This window comes from Rana temporaria, chromosome 3, assembly GCF_905171775.1.
Source record: "Rana temporaria chromosome 3, aRanTem1.1, whole genome shotgun sequence".
Lineage (NCBI taxonomy): Eukaryota > Metazoa > Chordata > Amphibia > Anura > Ranidae > Rana > Rana temporaria.
The window spans coordinates 346,005,001-346,031,647 of NC_053491.1; the positions used below are offsets into that span (position 1 = coordinate 346,005,001).

General features: G+C 40.3%; 1 protein-coding gene across 1 annotated transcript in view; it reads right to left on the reverse strand.

The window, feature by feature from the left end:
* Positions 1 to 654: 654 nt before the first annotated feature.
* Positions 655 to 26,647, reverse strand: part of LOC120932615 (proton-coupled amino acid transporter 1-like) — a 116,846-nt gene continuing 90,853 nt past the window's right edge. Inside the window, exon 11 of the mRNA XM_040345129.1 lies at positions 655 to 1,101. Coding sequence (XP_040201063.1) covers positions 827 to 1,101 — 275 coding nt within the window. The 3' untranslated portion in view covers positions 655 to 826. The remainder of the gene's footprint in view (positions 1,102 to 26,647) is intronic.

Consider the following 26,647-nt stretch of genomic DNA (forward strand, 5'->3'; position numbering starts at 1 on the left):
GCTAAAAAACAGCGATAATAAATTATAATCACTTGCAGAATTGTGCGATAGCGATTTGTGGGGAAATTCGTCATAAAAAAAAAAAAATGACAGCAACAATTCTGCAACTGAGCAAATTTCAGTGATTTTAATTTGATTACATTATTGAATAATTTTTATTATAATTATATTATTATTTGTTATAATTATTTATTATATTATAATTTATAATTTTGTTTTTAAAAAAATGTCATACCCGGGATGCCTATTAGAATCTTGTTTGGTCAGATTTAAGTGAGTTATTTCTAAAAATTACAGACCTACAATATAAAACGCAAAATTTCCTTGCAAATAATGGTACCGCTTTCAGCATGTTTTTTCGGAAAGAATCATACCGCCAGGGAGGTTAAATAAATTTCCATTTTTTTGCACAGGGACCGTAAGTAGTATAGGTAGGTAGGCCTGGGAGCTTCACTGTAGAGCTCTCCCCATTCTAGTTCTCAAAAATTTCAGAAGTCAGTAGGTGGTTCTATTGACAAAAGTCCTGCTGAAACTGAAATATCAGGGTAGACTGCCTCTTTAAACATTATAAACATCTCAGTGAATTGGGGACAATAAAGCAAGATCATAGATTTACATTAATATGTGCAATAAAAGAAAAACTCAATTATTAAATAGTTGTAAGTACAGACATCAAAGTTTTATCAATCTTAAAGAAGCTAGAATACATACATTCATGAGACAGTGATGGTGCGAGAGTGTACATTTATAAAAGAGAACATTTTGATCTCTCAAGCTTCCACCTTTCCCCAGTACCTGCAGATATCTTGAGGGGAAACATCAGCCTTTATTGAATCACATACAGAGTGGTGTTAAGATGACCTGGATGAGATTCTGGTGCTAGCAGCTCCCATAAGGTCACGTAGGTTCCAAGCACAAATCCCAGGAAGCCCACCAGGCTGATTAAAATGTCCTTGGCTATGGCCCAGCGACTAAGACCTTCGGAGTAATATGTGACAATCTCTAGAAGAGGTGGGATTATCAGAGCCAGAGCGCTGCTACTTACAGATCCCACCAATGAGATGACAATGTCCAAGCGAGGAATGAGGATGGCCAGGACACCTGTCAAAAGAGAACATCAATTAATATCATCTGAATATACACAATCTTAATTAAAACTTGTGCACCTCATGTTTCAATGCTCCAGCATCTGCCAAAAGCTTAAAAAGTATAATGACGGAAGGGAAGACCCTCACCATACCAACATTCATATAAAATTATATTATATATATACACACATACATACACACACATACACACATATATACACACACATACATATACACACACACACACACACACACACACACACACACAGTACAGACCAAAAGTTTGGACACACCTTCTCATTCAAAGAGTTTTCTTTATTTTCAGGACTATGAAAATTGTAGATTCACACTGAAGGCATCAAAACTATGAATTAACACATGTGGAATTATACATAACAAAAAAGTGTGAAACAACTGAAAATATATTTCATATTCTTGGTTCTTCAAAGTAGCCACCTTTTTGCAGCAGACACATCTCTAGAACTATTAAGAGGAGACTGTGTGAATGAGGCCTTCATGGTGGAATATCTGCTAGGAAACCACTGCCAAAGAAAGGCAACAAGCAGAAGAGACTTGTTTGGGCAAAAGAACACAAGACATTCACACCAGTGGCCTGCTGGAGGTCATTTCCTGTTCCTCCTTGCACAAAGGAGCAGATACCGGTCCTGCTGATGGGTTAAGGACCTTCTACGGCTCTGCCCAGCTCTCCTAGAGTAACTGCCTATCTCCTGGAATCTCCTCCATGCTCTTGAGACTGTGCTGGAGACACAGCAAACCTTCTGGCAATGACACGTATTGATGTGCCATCCTGGAGAAGTTGGATTGCCTGTGCAACCTTTATAGGGTCCAAGTATCGCTACCAGTAGTGACACTGACCCTAGCTAAATGCAAAACTAGTGAAAAACAGTCAGAAATAAGCAGTAGGAAAAAAAAAAATGTCAGACATCTCCACCTGAAAAAACATTCCTGTTTTGGAGGTCGCCTCATTGTTGACCATCTAGTGCACCTGTTGTTAATTGAAATTAACAGCAAAGCAGCTGAAACTGATTAACAACCCCCTCTGTATACACCCCTCCCCCTCTGCTACCTAACGGACCAGATCAATAGCCCAGGAGTTCTGATTCAAAAGTGTTCCTTTAATTTTTTTGAGCAGTGTATATGGAGAGATTTTCTGCTTTTGTTTACAGAAGAAAAAAAATAACAGAAATAAATAAACCAGGTCTTGACATGAAATTCTCATAATCTAAAAGTCCCACAGGGAGCCACAAAGTAATCAAGTGAAGTGGGCTTAGCAGGTAATGCACATGGAAAGGAAAAATCCTGCTTCTACCTAATGGATAGTAGAGGTGGTAGTGGTCACTGCCTGGACTAGCTGGAGGACAATTCCCATGAGAATAACACTTCTGTATAATCAAGGTCTACTGCTTGCAATCAGTTAATGCAGAAATTGGCAGCTTTACAGTCGACACCTGAAAACTGTGGAGAAATTTAGGACTGATAGTAAATTACTATAATAAAGAAAATATATGAAAATACTATGTAGTTCTCCAACACAAATTTTAACAACCGTCATTTTTATGATAAATGTCAATTTGCTCACAAACATTTATGAAGGCAATGTGAGGTCCTTGGTGGGTCTAAAATAAGGTACAAAATTAAAATGGTATTTAAAAAAAATAATTAGCATGTTGGGGGGAGGAGAGAGAGGAACCAGGGATGGCAAAAACATAAGTTTAAACTTTAGCAGCAAAGATTTAAAGAAATTTGTCCTATTCGGGGGGCAGCCATCTATGTTAAATACTTACCATTGTATCCAGAAAGTATTGATGGTGCTTCACTTTTTCCACATTTTGTTATATTACAGCCTTATTGCAAAATGGATTACATTTTGTATTTTCCTCAGAATTCTACAAACAATACCCCATAATGACAACGTTAAAGAAGTTTGTTTGAAACCTTTGCAAAAATAATTATCACATGTACATGTACAAAGTATTCACAGCCTTTGCCATGGCCCTCAAAATTGAGCTCAGGTGCATCCTGTTTCCACAACTTGATTGGAGTCCACCTGTGGTAGATTCAGTTAATTGAACATGATTTGGAAAGGTACACACCTGTCTATATATGGTCCCACAGTTAACAGTGCATGTCAAAGCACAAACCAAGCCATGAAGGCCAAGGAATTCTCTGTAGGCCCCCAGAGAAGGGATTGTATCGAGGCACAGATCTGTGGAAGGGTACAGAAAAATTTCTGCAGCACTGAAGGTCCCGATGAGCACAGTGGCCAGGACTTTTCCTAGAGCTGGCTGCCTGGCAAAACTGAGCGATCAGGGCAGAAGAGCCTTAGTCAGGGAGGTGACCAAGAACCAGATGGTCACTCTGACAGAGCTCCAACATTTCTCTGTGGAGAGGGGAGAACCTTCCAGAGAAACAACTATATCTGCAGCACTCCACCAATCAAGCCGGTATGATAGAGTGGCTAGAAAAAAGGCACATGACAGCCCACATGGAGTTTGCCAAAAGGCACCTGAAGGACACTCAGACCATGAGAAACAAAAGTTCTCTGGTCTGATGAAACAAAGATTGAACTATTTGGCCTTAATGGCAAGCATCATGTCTGGAGAAAACCAGGCACTGCTTATCAGCTGGCCAATAGCATCCCAGTGAAGTATGGTGGTGGCAGCATCACGCTGTAGGGATGTTTTTTTAGAGGCAGGAACTGAGAGACTAATCAGCATTGAGGGAAAAAATGAATGCAGCAATGTACAGAGACATCCTTGATGAAAACCTGCTCCAGAGCGCTCTGGACCTCAGACTGGGGCGGGGGTTCATCTTCCAACAGGACAATTAATCTAAGCACACAGCCAAGATAACAAAAGAAGTGGCTACGGGACAACTCTGTTAATTTCCTTGAGTAGTTCAGCCAGAGCCCAGCCATGAACCCAATTGAACAGCTCTGGAGAGATCTGAAAATGGCTGTGTACCGACGCTCCCCATCCAACCTGATGGAGCTTAAGAGGTCCTGCAAAGAAAAGTGGGAGAAACTGCCCAAAATAGTTGTGCCAGGTTTGTAGCATCATTATTAAAAAATACTTGAGGCTGTAATCGGTTCCAAAGGTGCTTCAACAAAGTACTGTATTGAGCAAAGGCTGTGAATAATTATGTACATGGGATTTTTTTTTCCGTTTATCTTTAATGCATTTGCAAAGATTTCAAACAAACTTTTTTCACGTTGTCATTATGGGACATGGTTTGTAGACTTGAAGAAAATAATAAATTTAATTCATTTTGGAATAAGGCTGTAGCATGACAAAATGCAGAAAAAGTGCTGGGAACACTTTCCGGATGCACTGTACATTCGTGTCCTCTGTACACAGTTAGGGACCTAGTGAAAAGGTCCCTAACTAAGCTTCCCTTTTTCTTGCATGCACCATAGTCCCATTTATTCCTTTTGAGATATAATTCATATGTTCAGTGGACTATGACTAATCCATAGAATTTAAAAGAGCCATAGCAAGTGCGTACACTGCGAAGTGTAAATGATAATAAAGAGAAAATAATCAATTTGTAGCCCAAAGTTTTGCTTGGGCTTATGAAACATTTGCACAATTAGCTAGGGAATCTGCAGCTATCAATTCATTCGAAATTCCCAGGCAATGATCTTGTTTGCCAGTGTTGCAAGCCCCCCATAGAGTAACCATAATCCAGATAGGTACAGAATATCTGGCAGAAGATGGCAGTTAGGAAATATGAGTAGAAGGTGAATCACTTTTTTGATGCCTTTCATCCGTCATGTTACCAATACACATAGGCAATTTCAAACATGTATTTTTCATTCAGCCAAACTGAATGAAAAAAAAACAAAAAAAAACAGGATTCCTATGAATGGATGAATCCCCCCACCCCCTGGGTAAGCTGCAAATTGACCTCTGCATTCTTCAGTTACACTTAGGGCAGAACCCATCATTTTCACTTGGATTGTATTGTTCCTCAAGTAATTCTTTGGGGACTTCACTATTTTATTTAATTTTGCTGTAGGATTGATGTTATTCCTATATTGCACTATTGGAATCACTAATTTGTTTGGATACCATGTTTATGCTTGTATATTAGCATCATAGACACTTGTATTCACATTTTTATTTTGCACATATATTTCATTATTATTATTTATATTTCAAAGTGCTACACTATTTTGTATTAATAATGAAGCAGGAGGCTGTGGAGGAGTGCAGATTACACCTTGCTGGAGGGGTAGGCTATGAGAGGACATCACTTTTTTTGTAAATGGACAGCATCTCTAACTAGCAAAGCTTAGGCACAGGGGGGCAGATTCACAGAGCAAGTACGCCGGCGTATCTACTGATACGCCGGCGTACTTTCAAATTTCCCGCGTCGTATCTTTAGTTTGAATCCTCAAACCAAGATACGACGGCATTTGGGTAAGATCCGACAAGCGTACGGCTTCGGATCTTAGATGCAATACTTCGGTGCCCGCTGGGTGGAGTTTGCGTCGTTTTCAGCGTCGGGTATGCAAATTAGCTTTTTCCGGAAATCCACGAACGTACGCGCGGTCGTTGCATTCTCTTACGTCGTCTCTAGTCGGCTTTTTCCGGCGTATAATTAAAGCTGCTATTTTGCGGCGTATAGATAGACTTGCCATGTTAAAGTATGGCCGTCGTTCCCGCGTCAAAATGTAAAAAAAAATTTTTTTGCGTAAGTCGTCCGTGAATAGGGATTGACGTAAGTGATGTCGAAGTTCTAAAAATGATGTTGTTGCGACGTCATTTCCCGCAAAGCATGGCGGGAAATTTCAAAACGGAGCATGCGCAGTTCAATCGGCGCGGGGACGCGCTTCATTTAAATGAATCACGCCCCCTACCCGCCCAATTTGAAATACGCGCCAAGAGATACACTAACTTATGGCGCGAAATCTTCCTGGATTAGACTTAGAGCCAGGTAAGATACGGCGGCGTAGCGTATCTCTGATACGCTGCGCCTGGGCAATTCTATGTGAATCTGCCCCCGGATGTCTAAACATGCCCTTATGCTAGACTGCACCTTTAAGTCCATAGACCGCTTACCCCCGGAGGATTTGGCTGCTCAATGACCGGGCCATTTTTTGCTATATGGCACTGCGTCGCTTTAACTGACAATTGGGCAATCGTGCGATGTTGCACCCAAACAAAAATTGACGTCCCTTTTTCCCCCACAAATAGAGCTTTCTTTTGATGGTATTTGATGATCTCTGCATTTTGTGCTATACACACACACACAAAAAAAAAAAAGGGCCGAGAATTTTAAAAAAAAAAAAAAAAAAAAAAAAAACACATTTTTTTTTACTTTTTGCTATAATAAATATCCCCCCAAAATCTTTAAAAAAATGTTTTTGACATGATCACGGGACACCGGCGGATATAGTTGCCCACAATGTCGTGATTTAAAGGGGACGTACATGTACGCCCATTTGTGCAGCCGTGGCATTGTGCCGACGTATATCGTCATGCGCTGGATGGCAAGTGGTTAAGAGAGTGTACATCTTTTTTTTACATATTTTATTATAACTAAATAAAAACTGTAATCTATTTTAATTTTTTTACAATTAGGTACACATTTAATTACCACCCTTAGCAGTTCATTACCTTTTGATGAGTGTTTATACTAGCTGATAACCGATAAAGCGGTCACATTTTTTATGCTAAAGCGGCCACACAGACAGCGATTTGATTTAGTAAGCCAACCAACTCAAACTTGCATTGTACAACTACAATTTATCATTACAAAGAAGGAAGTAGAACTCAAAGTATGTAATGAGCAACTATGACTGCCCTTCTGTACATATACAACATTTACAAACAAACGATTTTTTTTTGTTTTTAAACATTAACACACATTATTTTCATCAAACTGATCTTACACGTATATTCAAGAAAAGCTTAAGAGAATAGGTTTCCTTTAATAACATTCATCTGGAAAAAAATGGTTATCACCATGCAGAGAAATGGAAGAAATAAACAATGAAAGGTGTTAATACAAATTGTGGAGGTTTGACCCTATGGAAAGCTACAGGGTATATGAGAAAGCAATTCCTGGAGCATGCATTTAATTCACACATCAATTCTGTCGGCTCAATTATGGGATTAAGAGAAATTCTGATTTTAGAAAGAGGTGAAGCGTGGTAGAATAGAGGGGGATCAAATTGTGTAAATGACAAGACATGAAAAGGAAATTTCTTTTACCCTGTGTCCTTCAGTGTTTTGTTTAGCAGTGCAATAACATGTCCTCTACAAAGATTATTCGTTGAATAGAGATTTGAAACCCTAAATCTAAAAACGTGTATTTTTTCATGTAAAAGAACTAAAAAAATTCCTTCATATACGGTACATGCAGATTCTCCAGAAACTTGAAAAATGTGTCCAGTTTTGCAGCTGACCGTACGCTCAATGCAGTGGTTCAAACTAATATTCTCAAGGACCCTCTTACCTGTATATTAGGGGGGTTGATCATCTTTTGTCTTAGCATCCTATATCCAATAGGAAGTTTTGCGAGCACCTTTTGGGACCTGAAAATTAACCTTTTTGCACTGGACCTCTCCAAACCCTCATACATTTGTGGACTGGAAGCAACAAATGAATAGCACCATTTGGCTGGAAAAACATATGTATGCCCATTTATCTGTGATAAAATCTATAAGATATTGGGCAAATGGCTCCACACCTCTGCCATGACTAGATTTAATAAACACCTATACAGAGTGAACATGCACTATAGCATTGATTACAAACTATTGCTGGATGGTGCTGGTGACTGGGTTGCAGGTTGTGTTGAGACGACATCATCGTTAATGTACTGTCACTGTGAACTATAGGATGTTTATGTCATATGTTAACACGGCCATTTCATGGCTGGTCTGATTTGTGCTATAGCTTTGATCATTTCAAATGTGAAATAGAGTTTTACTATATCTACCCACTGATGAGATGCAAACTAAAGATGTGGAAATTTTTTATATAAAAAAAAAAAATGTCCAATTAAATATTTACAAGTATTGTGATTTGTGTGTAATTGCAAATATAATAAGCAAATTTAATAAGAGAAATCTGGGCAATACTTTTCTTCTGGGTCACAGGAATACACTTACTTTTGTTCTCCTGTGATCAAGAATCTGCTGACAGTGGGCTAAGCCTGGTAAGTATGTGTATGTGTATTGATTTATTTATTTTAACCGTTTTTTTACTTCAGCATTCAGCATTAAACCATGAATTCTGAAATGTCACCTTAATGGGAAGAAAAACTGCAATGGCTCTTATACCTCATACACATGATCGGACTTCAAACAAACTTTTCCTTGGATTTTTGTCCGAAGGGAGTTGGCCGAGCACACCCATAGCATACACACGCTCAGACTTTTCTGCAAACTTTTTTAGATGAGGCTGCAACATTCACCTGACAGAACTTGCGAACCGAAGACAAGCCTTCCAAAACACCCAAGTCACTCACAGATCTAGCAAAATGTGCCCTGACAGGAAAGGGTAGAACCCAATCCTTGGTACTATAAGTTTGGATGATGGTCTGCTGGAGCCACATAGAACAGTAGCATGAGAAGCTGGTGCACTCTTTAGAGCAGTGGTCATCAAGCTTGTCCTCAGGGCCCACTAACAGGCCAGGTTTGCAAGATAACTAAAATACATCACAGGTGATATTATTTGCTGCTCGGTGATTGCAGTATTCTAGTCTGCATCTCCCAAAGGTAATACATAAAATCTGGCCTGGAAGTGTACCCTGAGGACAGGGTCGATGACCACTGCTTTAGAGGGTTGATCCAGTATAATAAAAAAGGGAATCAGCCATACTAAAGAAAGTGGTGGCCAAACAATAGACTCTCCAGCCTGAGCCACATCCAGGCAATAGAGGAAATTTCCTTTTGGTGAACTTAAGCCAGAGGGCTGGAAGAACAATGTCCTTGTCGAAGTGAAATACAAGAAGGATGTCCTGGACCTCAGTACCAGTTGTCCCTATGCAAAACCAGAAAGTGTTCCAAGATAAATATGCCATGTCAGATCCTGAGCTCTGAAAAGGAGTTGACAGCGGTTTTTGAAGTGCAAAGAAAAACAGATTCAGATCACATGGAGTTACAGGAGAATTAACGAGGGGTGCCTACATGGTAGATCTCCTATACAAAGGTCTTTACAAAAGAGTGAGAGGCCAAAAGGTCTCTGAAACAGAATCAAAAGGGCAGAAACTTGAGCCAATATAGTGCCAACAGCTAAACATTGGTCCAGACCCAGCTTCAGGAAGGAGAAGATTTGTCCCATGAAAAAACCAAGGTGGAAGCCCCAAGGTTTGGCAAGGTCTCAGGTATTTATGAAACTGAAACCGACAACTGGAAGAGGAGAGTCAGATAGCCACAGGTGACCACTTCAGGAAAACAGAAATGGATCAAATGTTTTTATTTTCAAGCAGGAGCAGCAGTAGGGGACGCTTCTTCGACACTGTATGCCAAGAAAGAGAGTGCATAGTACACGCGTTTCTTCACCCAGTCCTCAGTCCCACAGAATTAACCCATCCACAGTAAAAACAGGCAGGAAGTAGGGTATTTTAAAGTTGCCCAGTGATCTAAGTAAATAAAGTAGTTCCCAGTGTTCACTGACCAGTCTACTTACTGAGTCTACAGAGACAGGGCAAGCACTAAGGCAAAGCCAGCGACTCTGGATCTGGAAAGAGCTCCATGGCTAACTTACCAAAACAGATCCTGAAAAGTGCTCTAGGTGGACCCCAGTGCCCAAAGTCACTTTTAAGCTATTTCTGCTGAGGCCAGCCATGCCAGATAGCTGCAATCAAGAAGACAATGTTCAGCAGTGATGTAGAAAGGAATATTGATTGGATTAAAATATTGAAAAGGAGAAAGGATATTAGCAAAAAATGAGTGTTTAACACAGCGGGCCTGCTGAAAAGACAACCATTCACTTGGGACAAGAAAACCGAGGCATACTGCTAGTAGAAGAGGCTATACTGGGCTGGCCGTTGCCAGTGCCCATTCCTTCTGGACATGGCAGTATGACCTAGGTAAAGAAAAATCTTTAATGTAATTTTTATTTTATTTTTTAAAAACACAGCATTCATTAAAATAATACTTAGTGACCCTGCCTTGAAGTTCATTGTTCAGGCACTTCCTGTTACAGAGTGACATTTCTCTGTCCAAATTTCGCATCTATACTCCTGCATCGTCACTCTGCCACAGGCTCTCCCAGGGAAGACTAAGGGGCTGCACAGGCATAGTCCACTGTTGCCACCATTAGTAAACATACCCTGAAAAAAAACATGCAGCCATCGTTGAAGTGTCTATAGACAGGAAGTGAAGTACATAGAAAGAGAAGAAGAGGATGTTAGTATTTATAATTTTTTTTGGCAATTATTTACGATGCACTACGCTTCGGCAAACAAAATGCCATTCAGTTAGGATTTGCTTCGACTTTAAAGGGGTTGTAAAGCTTCCCGTTTTTTCACCTTAATGTATCCTTTGCATTAAGGTGAAAAAACATCCGATGCTTACAAGCCCCCCAACTTACCCGAGCCCTCAAAAGTCCTGTGTCGTGAACACGCTGGCTTCTCGGCCCGGTCTTCTCGGCTCTTCATTGGAGATCGATAGCAGCGCAGCCATTGGCCCCCGCTGCTGTCAATCAAATCAATGACACGGCGCACCGGGGGGTGGGGCAGAGTGATGCACTTGCCAGATATGGGCACCACTGTATCACACGGGAGCGCGCCTGCAAGCTAACCCCCTTGGAAGAGCGCTTCCCAGAAGGGGGTTAGCTCTTGCGGGGAGGAACCGAGACAGCCGCAGAGGGACACCAGAAGACGAGGATCATGGCTACTCTGTGCAAAACGAACTGCACAGTGGAGGATAAGTATGGTATGTTTGTTATTTAAAAAAAAAATACAACCCCTTTAAAGTGAATATGTCATCAATTTTAACCACTTAAGACCCGGACCATTATGCAGCTAAAGGACCTTTCCCCTTTTTGCGATTCAGCGCTGCGTCAATTTAACTGATGATTGCGCGGTCATGCGACGTGCCTCCCAAACAAAATTGGCATCCTTTTTTTCCCCACAAATAGAAAAGCTTTTTATATGTTTCCGACTATTATCTCAATATGGGCCTTGACACTTTATGAACATACAACATGCAAACAGCTGTACAATAAGAAACAATCCATTACAGAAGATGTATTTAGGTCAATTTAACCTGGGGTTGGTGATCTCAAAACCTTTTGCTGTCAGAAACAGTTTAAACCAGTTCTATAATTAGAGCCAAAAGGTCAGGCTAATAAAGTATGTATGCAGTTACAAAACATACATACCCAAGGAAAAAAAAACAAAAAAAACGGTCTTATACAAAGCAAAACGTGTACTTGTGTTTTTTTTACTGCATGATACAGCATGTAGTATCTGGATTGATTAAGTCAGGTTATTCCCTTTGTGAACTGACCAAATGTAATATTTCTATATAGATGAAATAATGCCTGGCAAAGCACATTTACACATCTGGTATACCTTTTGGGAGTGTAAAGGGAACCCTAGTGGCTAGAGTAACCAGCGTGTAGCAGTAACTAGTATTACAATAAACATTTACATTTCAACATACAGTGCTTAAAACAATATTATCAGGGGGAAAAGATGTCCCGTTTGTAGGTTTTCTATGGGGAACAACCGAGAAGAAGAAGAGGTGCCAGGAGCACGGTGCAGAAGACCTGAGAAGAGTAGGTTTGGGAATCCCTTGGGGTCCCCCAGGTCAGCAGAACTAGTGTCTACATTGGAAGACTTACTTTTTTTTTTTTTTTTTTTACTTTCACTTTCAATGAGAATAGTGTGAGGGGGTTAGTCCGGCAGCGGGTGTGTGTGACCCCCTGGACGGGTTCAGCACACAAAAACAATTAGGCACAACAGACGATGGTAGGAGGAAAACAAAAAGGTGCAGATTCTATTTGAACTATATACAAAACGAAAGAAACACAAAAATAAATCCTGGTCAATTGACCGCTTACTAAACACCTCGGTCTCCCTAACTAACGCCTGGGTACAGCCTAGTGCTGCCCCAGTCCCTAACTCCCTGCTGGTTAGAGTTTTGGTAATAGTAGCCACACGGGCTTTGTCTCACAGCACAAAGATCACTCCTCAGACTATTCACACAGGTCTGGTTCCAGGTTGGAGCATATCTCTTAGCATGCTGGGAGTTTTTGTAGAGAACCTAACAAGCCCATATGATACAGCTGGGCTCATCAAGTCCTCCCAGCACTCCCCCTAGGAGGTACAAACTGGCATAAAGCCTGAACCTAGGAGATGATTATATACACACACACACACACTACAGACCAAAAGTCTGGACACACCTTCTCAATCAAAGAGTTTTCTTTATTTTCATGACTATGAAAATTGTAGATTCGCACTGAAGGCATCAAAACTATGAATTAACACATGTGGAATTATACATAACAAAAAAGTGTGAAACAACTGAAAATATATTTCATATTCTAGGTTCTTCAATGTAGCCACCTTTTGCTTTGATTACTGCTTTGCACACTCTTGGCATTCTCTTGATGAGCTTCAAGAGGTAGTCACCTGGCACAGCACCCCATCACTCTCCTTCTTGTTCAAATAGCCCTTACACAGCCTGGAGGTGTGTTTGGGGTCATTGTCCTGTTAAAAAATAAATGATGGTCCAACTAAACGCAAAGCAAAGCACCCCCACACCATCACACCTCCTCCTCCATGCTTCACAGTGGGAACCAGGCATGTAGAGTCCATCCGTTCACCTTTTCTTCGTCGCACAAAGACACGGGGGTTGGAACCAAAGATCTCAAGTTTGAACTCATCAGACCAAAGCAGATTTCCACTGGTCTAATGTCTATTCCTTGTGTTCTTTAGACCAAACAAGTTTCTTCTGCTTGTTGCCTTTCTTTAGCAGTGGTTTCCTAGCAGATATTCTACCATGAAGGCCTGATTCACACAGTCTCCTCTTAACAGTTCTAGAGATGTGTCTGCTGCAAAAGGTGGCTACTTTGAAGAACCTAGAATATGAAATATATTTTCAGTTGTTTCACACTTTTTTGTTATGTATAATTCCACATGTGTTAATTCATAGTTTTGATGCCTTCAGTGTGAATCTACAATTTTCATAGTCATAAAAATAAAGAAAACTCATTGAATGAGAAGGTGTGTTCAAACTTTTGGTCTGTACTGTATATAAATATATATATAGCATCTTGGATGCAACCAGGGAATTTAACCTGCCTACTGTCACAATGGTAAAACAGGACAAATAAAGAGGGTAAACCTCCCTAATTGGGGTACAGACAGCAATAATAACCCAATAGTTGTTTAAGTCCAACTCCACTCTATCCAAAAAAAAAATGTTTTGCCTTTAGTTACACTTTAAGTTCCATGGGAATCAGTTCCTTGATCCTCCCCTACACTAATGCCGCGTACACACCATCACTTTATGTGATGAAAAAAAACGACACTTTCTGTGAAGTAAAAAATGACATTTTTGAAACTTCAATTTTCAAAGACGAAGTTGCCTACACACCATCGTTTTCTCACAATGATCTTGCAAAGTGAGGTTACGTTCCACCACGTTTTACCATTGAAGCTTGCTTCATAAGTAGCTTCTGGGCATGCGTGGATGAAAAAACGTCTTAGAAAACGACGTTTTTTGCTACACACGGTCAATTTCTGTGAAGTAAAAAGTGCACTTTTGAAAAACGACACATAAAATTAAAGCATGCTTCAATTTTTTTTGGTCGTTTTTTACAAGACATAAAACGACGTTTTCCCCCACACACAGTCAATTAAAGTGACGTTTTTAAAAACGTAATTTTTTTTCATCACATAAAGTGATGGTGTGTACGCGGCATAAGTGGTTCCTTCTACCAAACTTCATGTACAGCCGTGGTCAAAAGTTTGAGAATGACACAAATATTATTTACACAAAGTCTGCTGCTTCAGGGTTTTAGATCTGTGTCAAAGTCTTTTTATTGACAATTACATTAAGTTTATGCAAAGAGTCAATATTTGCAGTGTGGATCCTTCTTTTTCATGACCTCTGCAATTCGACCTGGCATGAACTACATCCTGACTGATGGCAACCCATTCTTGCATAATCAATGCATGGAATTTGTTAGAATATGTGGGGGGTTTTTGTTACCCATCTCAAGGATTGACCACAAGTTCTCAATGGGATTAAGATCTGGGGGGGTTTCCTGCCCATGGGCCCCAAATCTCGATGTTTTGTTCCCCAAGCCACTTGGTTATCATTTTTGCCTCATGGCAAGGTACTCCATCATGCCGAAAAAGGAATTATTGCTCATCCCCAAACTGTTCTTGGATGGGTGGGAGACACTGCACTCGGAGGATGTTTTTGTACCATTCTTTATTCATGGCTGTGTTCTTGGGCAAAATTGTGAGTGAGACCACTCCTTTGGCTGAGACGCAACCCCACACACACATGGTTTTAAGATGCCTTTGTTGTTGGCATGACAGGACTGATAATAGAACTAACATTTTCTTCTACGGACAAGGTTTTTTCCGGATTCGCCACAAACAATCGGAGAGAGGATTCATCAGAGAAAATTACTTTACCTCAGTCCTCAGCAGTCCAATCCCTGTACCTTTTGCAGAATTTCAGTCTGTCCCTGGCAGCAATGGCAGCAAAGAAGTGGCTTCTTTGCTGCCATTCTTGACACCAGGCCATCCTCCAAAACACACAAGCACTCACACCTGACTGCTGCCATTCCTGAGCAAGCTCTGCACTGGTGGTGCCCTGATTCCACAATTGAAGCACCCTGAAGCCTTCTTCACAAATGCAGTGCGAATATTTTACAGGATTAAGTTAATTTTCATGGCAAAGAGGGAATTTGCAGTTTATTGCAAATTATGTGATCATGCGCCATAACATTCTGGAGTATGCAAATTGGCATTAAAAAAAAAAAAAAAAAAGAAACTGAGGGAGCAGATTTTGTGAAAAAAAAAGAAAATGTATATTTGTGGGTTTCAAAACTTTTGGCCATGGCTATAATTACAGAACACTGGCATGGGGTTTGGCAGTAGGAGGCAATACTGAGTGGAGCAGGGGAACAGAGAGATTGATGTCCCCTGAAGGTTTCAGCTTTCCAGTGTTCTGGCATTTTGGGTGGCAGGAAAATTATAAACTCTTTTGCTGCAGGTAGTCCTTTAAGGGTAAATGCTAATGGTTTGGGGTCAATGTTGTCTATTACTTTACATTTTAAACAGTTTTACCGTTTTTTTTTTATACACTATTTATGTACAGTAATTATTTTAATATTACAAGGGGCTCCCAGAACAAAGAGACAACAGGACATAAAAAAACAGTTTGCTTTGAGTTACAGGCCTTGGTATTATGGCCCATTAAAAGGCTGCTTGATGCTAATGGCAAGGTTTCTCATTTGACCAATTTTCGTATATTTCACCTGATGCACAAAAAGTAGTAAAATATTCATAGGTTTCCCCCTCTCCATTAAATAGGGGCTTACCTGTCAAATAGTATCATATCACTTTCTGCATGGCCAACTTTAGTAGGCACTTATCCAGCCATCTAGTAGTGGCAGTAACCTTGGAAAGCAAATTAGGGCAAGCCTAGCACTCGCACGCCTGGAAGGACACTGCAAAAGTTGGGGCACAGAAGCTGAAATTGGGGCAGAGTTTGCTTTAATGGATTGAAAGACTGGAAGTGATACAATGCACATTGCCAATATATAGGTCAAAGGGCGTAGAGCTGCATATCAACCGAACTTAAATTGTACATCATACTATTTGCTCATCAATGAAATATGAGAACAGCTGAAAGGGTTGAGCAGAAATTGGCTCTGATTTACTACCATTTAGGGAGGAATAACACACACACTGAGTAATGTTTTGATATATGGATGTGTATTTGCCATGTTAGTAAAAATTGGACTTGTGGATTTAGAGATAATGCTAAAAAACATAGGCAAATCTATGTCCTTGAGCCCAGGTTCACACTGGGCTGCGGGAGTGAAGCCATGCAATTTCAGCTTAACTCACACGATTTCACTCCCCATTGACAGTCCCGATTTCGGCTGCAATTTCAGAGACATATGTGCAGGTTTCTGCACAGATGTCAATGTAAATCATGGCCAAAATCGCAAAAAGTAGTACAGAAACTACTTTTTGATGTGGCGTCGCACTGATTAGGACGGTGCCATTGCCGGCATTTTAAAAACGCACCAGTGTGAACTAGAGGTCGACCGATATATCGGTTGGCCGATATATCGGCCGATATTTGGCGTTTTTAAATTAATCGGCATCGGCCGATTTGTGCTTTAAAAATGCTGATTTAAACTTCAGCACCGCGACTTGCAAAAAGCTTCTGTAATAGAAGTCAATGCAAGTTGCCTGAAGCTTCCCGTAGACGACCTTCTCTCTCTCCTGGGCAGCCTGACAAGTTTTAGAAAAGATATACAATGTTGCTACTTATCAATTAACTGAACTCCGTGTAGGAGAATTCTCAGTTTAACCATTTAAAGGCTAAATCTTTTTTGACACTTGATGCTTACAAGTAAAAATCCTGTATTTTCTGCTAGAAAATTACTTGGAACCCCCAAACATTATGTATTTTTTTAGCAGAGACCCTAGGAAATAAAATAGCGATTGCTGCAATATTTAATGTTACACGGTATTTGCCACGGTATTTGCGCAGCGGTCTTTCAAACACATTTTTTGGGGAAAAAATATACTTTAACAAAAAAAAAAAAAAAACAGTAAAGTTAGCCCATATTTTTTTTTTCATCCAAAAGTTTCATTACCTGTTTATGTGTAAAATATAATATATATATATATAAAATGTAATACACAAAAACAGGTAATGAAAACTTTTGGACGAAAAAATAAAAATATGGGCTAACTTTACTGTTTAGCCCAAAAGCGCCTGAAAAATCGGCTTAACATATCGGTCCAAAAAAATCGGCATCATAAATCGGCTATCGGCCGCCGCGATTTCTAAATATCGGCATCAGCATCGGCCAGAGAAAAACCCATATCTGTCGACCTCTAGTGTGAACCAGGGCTGAAGAGAAGGACAGCTCTGGCAGCTGATGGTTTGTGCAAGTTGGACATAGCCCCACAAAATACAAACACCGACAGGATATTTTAGGAACAAGCCAGTAAAAAGCCCAATGTTTTTCTTTCGCTTTTGACAGTGTGGGAGAGTTGGAACCTCTGCCAAGTCTTAATTGCTGGATGTCCCCATAGGGGAGATTCCCACTTACATCCTGTTGTGCTGTGCATCAGATTGTAACAAACAGGAGCAGAGGAGAATTCTCTCTAAAGTGAGCGTGATGGGGGCTCTAAAACTTTCACTCTATATCAAACTAAAAACAAACATTTTTGGTTAAAGTTAAAAAGACCCCAATACCAATCTAAATAGCTGCTGTTGAAAGCAAAGTAAAGTACCAATATTTCAAAATCTTTACTTGCAGTGTTTTTCCTTTTATAAGTAAATTATTATTATTTGAACTTGCTAAAAAAAAAAAAAAACTAACTACCCCAACAAAGTCAACTTCCAAGCACTGTACTTTACAGGTCTCTCATTTTTGGGGATTGTCCAATTACTTTCTTGGTGACCCAGCTCCTTTGTCCTTCAGCTTCCTAACTTTTATATAGCTGCCAGAGAAGAGCGAAGGGCAATACAAATAGGACTGTCATTTGTGTGACATCTCTGAGTCTGCTGGAGCTGTTGACATTGCATGCAAGATGGTGGGGCTTTTAGATGTCTACCAAAAGGAGGATTTTACAGGTAAAATTAAATAACATACATAAATACATTAAATACACCAAACTTATGAGAAAATTTGAAAGGAGCAAACTGCAGTTCCTCTTTAAGCTTTAACCTACAATTATGATTTGTAGAGTTTTCAGAAAATTTTATATGATGCAGAGCAACAGAGCTTGCTTCCATGCCACAACAGACTACTGCATGACAATCTTGTTCTTAAATACCACACAGTCTCTAGATGCAGAAGCCTTATGCCGCGTACACACGGTCGTTTTATGTGATGAAAAAAAATGACGTTTTTAAAAACGTCACTTTAATTGACCGTGTGTGGGGGAAAACGTTGTTTTATGTCTTCTAAAAAACGACCAAAAAAAATTGAAGCATGCGTCAATTTTATGTGTCGTTTTTCAAAACGTCAACTTTTACTTCACAGAAATTGACCGTGTGTAGCAAAAACGTTTGAAACGACGTTTAAAACAACGTTTTTTCATCCGCGCATGCCCAGAAGCTACTTATGAAGCGAGTTTCAATGGAAAAACGTGGTGGAACGTAACCTCGCTTTGCTAGAACATTGTGAGAAAAACGATGGTGTGTAGGCAACTTCGTCTTTGAAAATTGAAGTTTCAAAAACGTCGTTTTTTACTTCACAGAAAATTTCGTTTTTTTTCATCACATAAAGTGATGGTGTGTATGCGGCATGAAAGGAGATCTATAGTCATAGCAGAGTGTTTCATTTTATAATATCAGCATTCGAATAGCAATACAAACTATTATTTTTGACAAAGCAATATACTATATTACTTGAAAATCTTTATGTTCCGATTGCCTCCTATCGGAGACAACTTCCTATATTCCCTGCATACTTTGCAGCTTTTCCTCTGCTCATACCTTTGGTTTACTTTGATTTCTAAGGACTATAAACCCCTGAGAGGGAGTTAGTGACCTGCGGTATGCGTACAACAAGGGTGTGGCTAAACTTCAGTGGGAAGGGCTTAAGGGGCATGGTTAAAGTGATTGTAAAGCACCCAGTGATGGGAATAGCCTTTGGTGATACACAGAGATGAAACAAATCCTCCTACATAAGTTGAAACTGCAGCCCTCTCTCCTCTACAACCAAAGTCCAGAATTTATACAGCTTGTCCAAAATGTCAAAAAGCAGGGGATGGAGAGTCGAAGTTACACTCTGCAGAGCGCATTGAAGAGAGTTGAGAGCTGATTGGAGGGTAGGGGACGGTAGAGACACACCCGTCTTTACACAGCACATAGGAACAGAGCGGAGGTGGTCAATAACAGGCTGTGTGCTGGAACTCCCCTCCCTGTCACCTTCTTACCTCTTGTTGTCAGGAAAACTTGTCAGAAGCAACTTGACACAAGTACACACTAAAAGAGGGATACGGCGTGATCATATTTAAAGTCAGAGGTTTACAATATAAAACAAAACCTTCAGAGAAACATATAAACCTCAATACAAACATTAACCAGCGGGTTGAACGAAAAAAAGCTGACAGCTCGGGTCGGAGCCGCTGTACTAACGATAGAAACGTTAATACAGCGATCTCCCATGCTGAGCTATTGTGGCCCCCCAGAACACCCCAGTGGCTGAGAGTGCTGATCAGGAGCCAGTTGGCTTGCGGTTTTCCAGCATGCTTGTCTGCTGGACGGACTGCCATGCAAACGGGCTGAATGTCAGCTGTTTTTTATTGACCTGGTCAATGTCGCCCAACATTTGGCCCATGTGTACTAGGCCTGAGGTAGGGAAAGCTTCATTAAATATAGTCAGGGACTGCTTAGCAACCAGCAACTGTTCATACAATGAACACCTTGGTATGAAGTATGCAATGTATAATATAGTGTATAAAATGAGCAGTTGTTTGAATTCACCCACTCAACACAAATCCTTGTCCTCCCATTCCCCCCCTCTCAGGATAAATACTCCCCAATCCCACAAATCTCCTGCCACCCCCCAAATAATTCCTCCCTGTACAGCCCCCCATTCCAGTTCAAATCCCCGCTTTCCCCTCTTCAAATTCCCCCCTGCACAAATCCTCTTTTCTCCCAAATTCTCTCCCACCACAAATTCCTCTTAACAGTAAAAATGTTCTACAAATATTCCCCCTCCCAACGTTAACCCTTTACCCACTTCTAGCATAAGTCCCTTCCCCCAGCACAACCTTTATCATGGCAAAAAATTCAAATCCCCCCCCGACCCTGAATCTTCCTTCCAACCCAGCACAAATCCTCCCTCTCCTGCATTCCTCAATCCCAGCACACATCCCCCTCATTCAAATTCCCCCTTCTCCAGCACAAATGCTCATCTTCCCCCCTTAGTCCTCTGCAGCACAAATCCTTCTTCCCCTAAATCCCTACCAGCTGAAATCTCCCCACTTCTGGCACAAATCCTCCCACTGAAATACCCCTCCCAGTAGAAACCCCTCCACCCATTCCTTCCGGTGAAAATCTTTGTTATCTGTATTCCCAGCCCCCTGCACCCCGAGGTCACTGTGTAGCCCTTTGCAAAACTCCAACCTAAACTATGTTGGAGCCCAGGAGGCTTTGGTTGGCTCTGCAGTAATTGCTACAAGCACCAAGCTGGAAGAGATGTTAACTGCCATAGAGGGACCGATCATGGTGGCTGGGATCCCAGGCATTTTGCAAGACATGTGGGGCATGTGTCCTGGGCACCCATACTAGCCCGTCCCAGCCAGGCAAATTATTTGAGCCAAGTACTGGAACTTGTTCTGTGATAGACGTGAAACTAAAATGAAAATTTTATGTTATGATTAGAAATATTAAAGTGTATTTCGGTTAATATTTCTTTAGTATATTGCTTATTTTCCTTGATAAGTTCTATCAGAGATTGTTTTAAAGGGATTTGATGTTTTGTGAAAAGCAGAACTGTTTTCCAAATTAAGAAGCAGAGGCTCGTGTGGACTTTTCAAAGGAAGCTAACCCATTTCCCCCCCCTTGCATTCCTGGAAACTTCACTTTGGATAAGCAATTGTGGATTCTCTATAGGAAACTGACTTTGCCCATCCCCCACATCCTGTGTTTTACAGACCCAAGAAGGAACTTGTGTGACGTTTGAAAGAAAACCATTAATTTCTGTGACTTTAAGAAGCTGCTCTGATTGGACTGTTCTAACTCTTTGATGTATTTGGATATGAACTGTCCAATGACAGCCTTACAAGGGGGCGTGTATGCATATTTGTGTGATATTCTCTGTGTTTTAAATAAAGGGCCAGCAGGGTTTGTTCTTCCTGTTGGGATCGAAGCTGAGAGGTGAGCATCATGTAGTCTGATTTTGATTGCACCCATAGCCATTTTGAAATCTTCCGGTAGTATGGATAACCCTGATTCTTCCAAATCAATTGGGCCCAACGTGCTTCTTTTGGACTTCAAGGACAGACTTTGTGGACGCACAAGAAACTGGCTGAGAATTGAGGGACCGTCTACCATTGAAAGGGGCGTCATGAACCCCTAAACACGGTAAGTGCGAGTTTTTTTTGGCTCCCTTACACCGTGTTACAGGCTGGACGGCCTCTGTTCCCATCTAGTTTGTCTACAAATTCCGAGCCTTTGAAACAGACGGAATAATTCTGGTCCAGAAGTGAACCCCGGTTTGTGTTGATTCACTGCTATTAATTTGTTTTGGTTCTTGCCTGTTTGTATGCTGCCTGTGAGTAGAAGGGTGAGCTTGTGGGTTGTTTGCTGTCTGTTTGTGGTTGTGTGTGAAATCGGCCTACTAAGTTAAGGTACTGGTCGTGCATCGTCTCGGATTAAGCCGATGTGATAAAGGGGTGTGCACGGGGAGTGCATGCTGGCTGGGTTGAGCCTGGGACAGCTCTAAGGAAGTTGGCTGCGAAGAGATTAATTGGGGAACTGGGATTCTGGGGTTTATTTGAGTATGTCTGTGGTGAGATATTGAGTCAGCTTTTCCACATTTTGTCCTTGCTTTGAATAACGCGGGGATTTTTGTTTACTCAACTTCCCTGTGCTAGGAAAGGTGGGGGCTGAGCTGGAGGAGGTCGTTTTTGTGTGGCTTCTGCTAGCTGGCTATTTGTGTACATTTGTGTGTCTTAAATTGCTTTTTCCCTTACACTTCTGCCTTTTGTTACAGCTGGCTTGCAATAGCTAGCTTACTTAACCCTTTATCTGGACAAAGGCTGCTAAATTCTGTGTCTGGCTTCTTGTTCTGCTAACTGTGCTAATTTGTGACCTGAAACCTTTTGCTTTTCATCACAGCTGGATACCAATTAAGGGTTTTCTGCCTAGCAGTCTTAACTCTTTGCAGTCTGAACAGGAAACTTTTTCATTTCTGTGCCTTTCCTAGTTAATTTTTTTTGCTGGGATGATCCTTTTGTCTTTCTCAGTATGTATGTGTTTTTATTATGCTGGATAACTGTGTTTGACTGAATAGAATACCTGGCTTTCTTGTTGTATGTATTGACTGCTGTTGGCACTGACTTTTGTTTTTCATCTACAGAAGTCTGACGTTTTTCTTTATAACTTCTGACTCCCCTTCTTCTTCGTCTTCCATTTTGCTTTTCTTTGGCTTTAGATTTTTCCCGCCTTTTCTGAAAAGCTCCTCCCCCCTCTGCCATCTTTTTCTTAGCTCCTCCCTTTCTTCTCCCTTTTTCATAACCACCCCCCCCCCTCCGCAATCTTCTTCTTAGATCCTCCCGTCTTCTCCAAATCTTTGCCGCTCTTTTTTCATAGCTCCTCCCCTCTCCACCATTTTCTTCTTAGATCCTCCCGTCCAACCCTTTCTTTGCTGCCTACTACACAGCCCCCTATCTTCCCCTCCCTCTATGTAGCATGCTGATTGTACTGACTGTGCTAGAAGTGATTTGATTGCGTCTAATGGTACATTGTGTCTGTAACATATAACTTATGGTGTCTTTCTTTGCATGCACTTTTCGTTTGGGTTCTCAACTCTGTGCTGGAATCGAACTCTTTCTTTCTTATTTCTTTCTCCTTTCTTCAACCCTTTTTTTCTTCTTCCCATTGAAATTCATTGATCCCTTTTCCCAATTCCTTGTTGGCAAGTGGTGAATGAATTCTTCTTCTTATTATTTTTGCTGTTTTTTTTATATTTCTGGGATGCCTCCCTGATATAATATATACTCCTGCCCCCTCCCTGGTGGGGGGATAGAACTGGGTGTGTGAGGAATGTGGGAGGTCCAGACCCCTGCATCCTGCCCGCCCTGAGCTCTGCCACATTTGCAAGTTGGAGGATAGCCCCCCTCTCCCCCCCCCAGGGACGACAACCTAGGAGACAGTTTTTTGTAACACAGAGTTTTTTTAACAAAAGGTTGACTTGGGATATTGCAACTGTTTCTGTACAATTAAAATTGGTCTGAATATGCCTGTTACATTGTACGCTGATTTATCAGATAATTCGATTTAACTAGAAATAATGGGATATTTCTCCTGAGGTTTAAAAAATATGGAACAGACATTTGATGCACATAATAAGCAATTGTTAAGTCTTTATTTTACAGTTAAAATCTTCTATAGAGAATTAATTTAGGTGAATTATTTCGTCCCGTTTTTTTTTTTTTTTTTATCCTTTTAATCGGATAGATTGAATGCGTGTTCTGTGGGGACCTGTCCCATCTGGGTTGCCCACTTACACTTACACTGACGATGCCATGCACTGTATTTTGACTTGATACATAGAGGGCTTTTTGCCAGTTTTGAAATTTATAATGTGATACCCAGGGCCTATTATTGTCTTTTCGTTTCCCTCATGTTCTGCCCACGATGCCTGCTGGAAGCATGGGCCCCGCCCGACTGCTTGAGGCCGTGCCCCTTCTTTCCCCTCACGTTCTGCCCAACTGTATGCCCCGCTGGAGGAAGCATGGGCCTGCCCGGATGCTCTTCCCTGCTGAAGGCTTTGCCTCGTTCTGAACGCATATGGTGTCGCCTCCTGCCCGCTGCCCGCTGCCCATACTGGATTCTGTGCCCTCCGGCCCACGGGCCTTCTTCTTCATGCCCTCCTTAGTCTGTCCAGGGGGGGGTAACTACAATGCCACTTCGCTGGACAGACACGTAAGGGAGGAGAATGATGTAGATGGGAGTGGCAGACCTACCTGAAGGTAGAATCCGCTCATATGCTGTCCTGTGTGCCCCGACCTCAATTCCTTGACCTCATGGGGTGCCCAAAAGCGGTAGAGAGAGTGTGTAAATCCTGGCGTTCATGACTACAGAAGCTGTGTTCACAAGTCACAAATGAGGGATGAGGAGATTCTGGGTATCACATTGGAACAGTAGAACATTTTACATAGTACATTTAAATGGTTTTATTCCACATGCTGTGCCATGCCATCCTCAGGGTTAAGTGGGTAAGTGGCCCCAAGGGGGGAGCATTCAATACATTATCCCTTTCTGAAATCTTGTTTGAGACAGTCTCTAGATTAGATTGTTATGAGCTATGATTATGTGACCGCTTTTGAAAATAGGTAACTAATATTCGTGTACGAGTTTTTCTCACATTTCTGATGTAGGTACCGATAATTACCAATATCCCCTAGGTGATGATTAAAAGGTTCCTTCGAAAATATTCTCTGGAAGATGAGTGATATTATGGATTGTGCCGCCCAAATCTGAATGAAATTATATATCTTTTTTCAAATACATGGGATTGTGACCACTGGGGTTTGTGGGTTGGAATATCTCAAAAGGGGGGTCCTTGTTACATGGGGTAATTAGTTAATTAATGTCAGAGTGTAAAGAAGTTCTTTAATGAGATAATTAAGTTTAATTCTGCCTGTAAATGTTTATGAATATGTTTACTCCAACAACTGAAAATGTATTATGACATGTCAAAGCATAAATATGGGATTAGAACAAAGGTTTAATGGGAAAATTGTTGATTGAGATTGTGTGAAGAATTGTATACAATTCAGTTAATGGTAAACAACATGGTATTTTATGTTTAACTGAAATCCTACAGATCTGGTTGTAAGAATTAATAAGTTGAGGTTTGAGCAATGTTTACAACAGATTCTAAACTTGGGTTTGGTTTATTATAAGGTTCCCCAGAGAAAAATATTAAAATATGAAAGTTATGTTCAATCTAAAAAACTTTATAAAAAATATTATTATAAAAATTGTAAAAATAAAATTAAAAAATAAACAAGTGTTAAAAGTTATTATAAAATGACATTTCTGATAAAATATAGATTGTGAGTAATTATGAGTGACTTTATCAGTAGAAAACAATGGTCGGTTCATGCGCAGGGACTGGTCAGTGGATTTCATGAGATTTGTCCTCTAAGCGATCTTTTGTCGCTATTGGAAGTTAAGGAATGTCATGTTATAATGTGGTGTACATGATTTTTGGCAGATGTACAAACCAAATATGTTTTAAAATTTTTGAAAAAGAGTTAAAAATGAGAAAAACGATGCAATTCGATTGGATTGTATATGGTCTAAAACTTGTACAATCTGCTCCAAGCATGGGGGGGGACAGATGTTTTCCCTTAGAGGTCATTAACAGCAGATCAGGTTACAGGCTGTGGTGGTTTACAGGAGTGAGTGCTAGCTTGAAATCCGACTCCCAGTGTAAACATCCTCAACTTTGCCTAGTTTGAAGGGAAAAATAAATAAATATCAGAGTTTATGTTAAGTAAACTATGGAAGCGTATTATGAGGGTAAATCTTTCTTTAATAATAAAAGGTAATTTGTACACAATCATTAGAAGATCTGAAAGAAAGCCCTTATTAATAAAGTATTATTTTTCTCTTTCTTTTCCTTTCTTTCTTTTTCTCTCTCTCTCTCTTTCTTTTGCTCTTTCTTTCTTTCTTTCTTTCTCTCTCATTCTTTCTTTCTCTCATATGTTACTAAACTGTGGGTTTTTGCACCATTTGGTTTGAAGGATACCTTACTTTGAGGGTGTCATTTTAAAGAGAATGATAATGGTGTTAATCTGCATAGCTTAAGAAAGTCAGTTAAAATAGTTTAAAAATAAAAATACAAATATGGATAGATGATGATGATACAGCTATATTTATGGATTAAAATGTCACTTTCTAGGCTTCAGATTGACGAATGTATTAATGGAAGAATAATTGATCTCTTATATTTGGATCCATGTAGGGGAACAATGAAACTTCTGTATGTTCGTTTATGCTGAAGGCTGCTATGTTTGTTTAAACAGACATGCGACAAGAATATTCATGCTGCATGATCAGTCCTGAAAACTAGTGTAATGTAATAAAGTTTCTTTAGGAAATAAAATATTTAGGACAGAGCCCAATATAAAATTAAAATGCTAATGAAGGGAAATATAGTAATTTGGTGGGAACGGATGCTTTTCTGAAATTTAACTTAGTAATGTAAATGTAGATTGGATAAATTATGGTTGCTATGGTCAATAGAGGTTTGTTAACTATAAACAAGAATGCATTCCAGTATATTACTGAACACCTAGAGGCCACTTCACAAATGACTTTGTATACAATTATGGCCTTATACAGGATATTAGGTGAACAAGGGGGGGCATTTAGAATGTCACCTGCGGACAATATTTTGGGTGATAACACATTTGTACTCAAATAGGTATAGCAATTTTGTTTGTATTGGTTATGATAATGTTTTGTTATATTGACCGTGTCCTCCATTACTGTACTTGTCTGTTAAGAAATAACAAAGAGAATAAACTGATAAAATATTCATTTCAAGGGGGGGCTGTGATAGACGTGAAACTAAAATGAAAATTTTATGTTATGATTAGAAATATTAAAG